The sequence below is a fragment of the Merops nubicus genome, unplaced genomic scaffold, assembly GCF_000691845.1.
Source record: "Merops nubicus isolate BGI_N331 unplaced genomic scaffold, ASM69184v1 scaffold18417, whole genome shotgun sequence".
Lineage (NCBI taxonomy): Eukaryota > Metazoa > Chordata > Aves > Coraciiformes > Meropidae > Merops > Merops nubicus.
This window is the reverse complement of record NW_008621196.1, coordinates 23,111-27,097: the sequence shown is the minus strand read 5'-3', so window position 1 is coordinate 27,097 and position 3,987 is coordinate 23,111. Positions and strand designations below refer to the sequence as shown.

Sequence of the window (3,987 nt, the reverse complement as noted above, 5' to 3'; positions counted from 1 at the left end):
AAGGCCACGTGTGTGTCTTCTGTGGTCTTTTGGCTCCCCAGAACACAGAGCACTGGGTTAGGCTGCCAGGTGCCTGCTCCTGCTCACCTCTGGAGGTGCTGTGTAGCTGAAGTGAAACCTCCTTGGGTATGTCTCCAGCCATAGGGGTTTCCCTCCCCAGAGGCTGTGAAGCTGTGGGTGCCTCTTTGGTGAAACTTTGTCTGCCTAGCAGTTTCCCCACCAGAGCTGTGCTGGTGGTTCCCAGAAAAAGTCTCCCCGGGAGAGGAGCACCAGGGAGAGGAGAGCCCCAGGGCTGGTGTCCCTGCTCTGATACTGATGTGTCACTTGTGGCTGTTGTCACTCCCTTGGGCAGAGGGGCTCAGGGTCCAAGCTGCTCCTCAGCTGCCTCTGCACCTTGAGTGGTCCTGTGGCCATGGGGATGGAGAGCTGAGGTGTCCAAGGGCAGCCTGTCTGGAGGTCCATGGCAGAAGCAGTGTTGCACCGAAGGGAGGTGGGAGGTGTTGGGTGATGAACCAGCTCAGGAGGGGCTCTGCTGTCCTGCTGTCACTGACTCATGGTCGTGCCCATTCCAGGACCTGCTGCTGCTGCTGCAGCCTCCCTGGTGTCGTTTTCTGCTGGGCTCACCCAGAAACCTTTCTCCAGTGACGTGGGCGTGGTTCACTTCAACAAAGTGCTTGTGAATGATGGGGACTACTACAACCCCAGTACAGGTAAGGCCAGGCAGGGGCCCCGGGGGCTGCAGTGCTTGGTGCAGTCTCAGGCAGTGGCCAAGCAAGATAAGCCCATCAAAACCAGCCCACTGGGGTGAAGGCTTCCCGGGGGGTGGACAGGCGTGGGCTTCACCACTGCTGGTTTCACAGCAGCACGGCAATCACAGGGTCATAGGCTCATTTTGGTTGGAAGATGATTGAATCCAACCATCCCCCAGCCCTGCCAGGTCCCCACTGCCCCGTGTCCCTCACACCACATCTCCACGGCTTGGAAACCCCTCCAGGGGTGGGGACTCCACCACTGCCCTGGGCAGCCTGGCACAGCCCTGGGCAACCCTCCAGGGCAAGAAATTGTTCCTCATATTCAACCTTAACCTCTCCAAGGGCAATTTGAGGCCGTTTCCTCTTGTCCTGTCCCTTGCCCCTTGGGAGCAGAGCCCGACCCCCCCCTGGCTCCAGGCTCCTGTCAGGAGCTGTGCAGAGCCAGAAGGTCTCCCCTGAGCCTCCTTTGCTCCAGGCTCAGCACCCCCAGCTCCCTCAGCTGCTCCTCCCCACACTTGGGCTCTAGACCCTTCCCCAGCAGCTCTGTTGCCCTTCTCTGGCCACGCTCCAGCCCCTCAAGGTCCTTCTTGTAGGGCTCCTTTTCAAGCAGAGGGTGACGTCACTTGAGGTGTCAGGGATGCAGTAACCTGCTGGGGACTTGCCCAGCTCGTGTGTGCCTCTCAGCTCTCCAGGCAGTGCCAAGTCATGGCAGCTGCTCAGGGCAGGAGGTTCCTGGAAGTGGCCAAGATCTGCTTATGTCCTGAGGGATGGGGGGCTCCAACACCAGAGCAGAGACCCCCAGCCTTCACAGCTCCCAGCAGCACCCAGCAGCCCAGGTCACAGGCTCCTGTGTGGAGCAGTGGGGGACTCGTGTCACTTTCTGCTTGTCCTTGTGCTGTGAGCCATCGGTCCCTCCCCTGCTGCCCAGAGAGGTGGTCGCTGCCCCATCCCTGGAACCATCCCAGGGGAGGTTGGACACAACTCTGAGCACCCTGCTCTAGCTGGGGATGTCCCTGTCCCTGCAGGGGTGGGACTGGATGCCCTTTGAAGGTCTGTCCCCACCCGTCCCGTGCGTTCGGGTGCCTCAGAAGCTCAGGCAGGTCTGTGTCCCTCAGGCATCTTCACGTCCCCGCTGGAGGGCCGGTACCTCATCACGGCGGTGCTGGCCCCCGAGCGGGACGAGTACGTGGAGGCCGTGCTGTCGGTGTCCAACGCCAGCGTGGCGCAGCTCCACACGGCCGGCTACAGGAGGGAGCTGCTGGAGTACCACAAGCCCTACGCGGGGAGACGGACCTGCGGCGGCCCGGGGACCTTCCACCTTGTCCTCCACCTCCGAGCGGGAGACGAGGTGAACGTGGTGGTGACGGGGGGCAAGCTGGCCTACACGGACTCTGACGAAATGTACTCCACCTTCAGCGGCGTCCTCCTCTACCCCTCCATCTCCCACGTGTAGCTTCACCTGGAGCAGGAGAGAAGGGTAAGACACTCAAGTGTAATAAAATCCAAAGCTTTAATATATTCAGTTTATATATTTGATTTCAGTGCTGGGTTTGTAGTCTGTACTGAGACCTTTTCCTCGTGCCCCGTTTCCAGAGGTGGCTACAAAAGGCACATTTTGTAGCTCTGCTGACTCCTGTCCGAGCTCCTGTGTGCCCGTGGGGGCAGGACAGGGGCTGAGCAGCAGCCGTGTCCTCAGCAGCTGCTCCTGCACTGCCCGGGCAGGTCCCTGTTGGATCCCTTTGCTGGCTGCTCCCTGCTCCCCCCGTGCTGGGGCTGACGCCTGCGGGGGTGGTGGCTGTTCCAGCGAGGCAGGGGCAGGGCCACGAGGCCGTGCTGGGCCAGGCTGAGGGACTCTCAGCCCTTGTGCCCTCGGGTGGCACACCGGGTCTGGTGTGTCCACAGGAACGGCCCCTCCAGGGTGGGGCCGGGCGGAACGGTGCCCGCCGGTGCTGGGTCTGTGTCCCCTGGAGGGCTGAGCACAGAGACACGACCTGTGGGGACACTCCCGAGGCTTGGTGCCTGCCATGAACAGAACGGGTCAGAAAAATCACAGCCCTCTGTGCCCAGCCAGAGGAGGGGCCATTTGGACAGGTTTAGAAGCTGTTACACAGCCCGTTTCTGGAGCTCCTGCAGTGTTGGCATCAACGGGCAGGTCTGGCTGTGTTGCACTGTAGCAGATGAATCAGAGGACAACTGACAGGAGAGCAGCCACTGGCCAGCACTGGCCAGCCCTGGGCTGGTGTGCCTGGGCAAGGCTGGTTTGGTGCTCCACACCTGCTGACCTGGGTGAGGCAACTGCACGGAACAGAGAAACCCCTGGGGCAACCATGTCCTAGGGAACGTAGAAGCCACTGCTCAGTGGAGTACCAAAAATGATGTTTTGGTGGGCATTTTGGTCTCTGCTGGCTGAAAAAACCCATCTGAGCCTCCCGAGAGCAGGACTGTCCCGCTGGCCCCTGGGGAGTCCTACAGCTGCTCTCTTGCACGGTCTGTCTGTGCTCCGTCGCGTATTTATCGTGGTGGTTCCTGCAGGGTTATTTTCCTCCTCACAACCCCAGCCCAGCTGTTTGATCTCCTCGGCACAAGCGGTTCCTGGAGCTGGAGGAAGAGCTGGAGCCCTTCCCCTCTGAGCAGGGCAGATGGAGGCCGAGGCCACGGTGGCTCCACTTTGGGACACTCCCTGACAACGTTTCCAGGCGATGAGAAGGGGCTGCCCACAACAAACAGCCTCCTCCTGCAGCAGAGCAGCTCTGGAGACACGTGGGCAGAAGCAGCTCTGTCCTCCCCTGAGGAGCCCCAAGCACAGGGAGGGACAGCCACTGGACATGGGACAGCCCTGGGCTCAGAAGGTCTCTCGGCACCCGATTTCCAGGGATGATGGTGCCAGAAGCCAGGACTGGGCACATTTTGTAGCAGCCCCTCTCTGTGCCACGCTGTTCGAGGTCTCAGAGCTGAAGGGACATCCGGGGAAGATTGGTTCCTGTGTTTCCAAAAGCCAGTTACATCACCCACCTCTTTTTAAAACAGCATTTCTTGTCCTGTGCAAAAGCAGGAGGCAGTGCTCCTCTCAGGACCTTTTTCACTCTCCTGAAGAAAGCTCCAAGAAGTTGGCTCCAGACTACGTGTGACTCAAGCACTGTGAGATTATTGTTGCCTGTTCTAAAAATGACTCATGGAAACAAACAAAACGAGCTGAGTGCTCGGGGAGACCCAGCTGGCAAACACAACCCTGTCT

The 3,987-nt window shown here is 60.0% G+C and overlaps 1 protein-coding gene across 1 annotated transcript; it reads left to right on the top strand.

Moving 5' to 3' along the window:
• Positions 1-572: 572 nt before the first annotated feature.
• On the top strand, positions 573-2,205 carry EMILIN2 (elastin microfibril interfacer 2; the record flags this gene model as incomplete). Its single annotated transcript, XM_008944390.1, has 2 exons — positions 573-710; positions 1,868-2,205. Coding segments are annotated over 2 exons (476 nt in total), but the record flags the coding sequence as incomplete, so codon positions are not given.
• Positions 2,206-3,987: the final 1,782 nt, after the last annotated feature.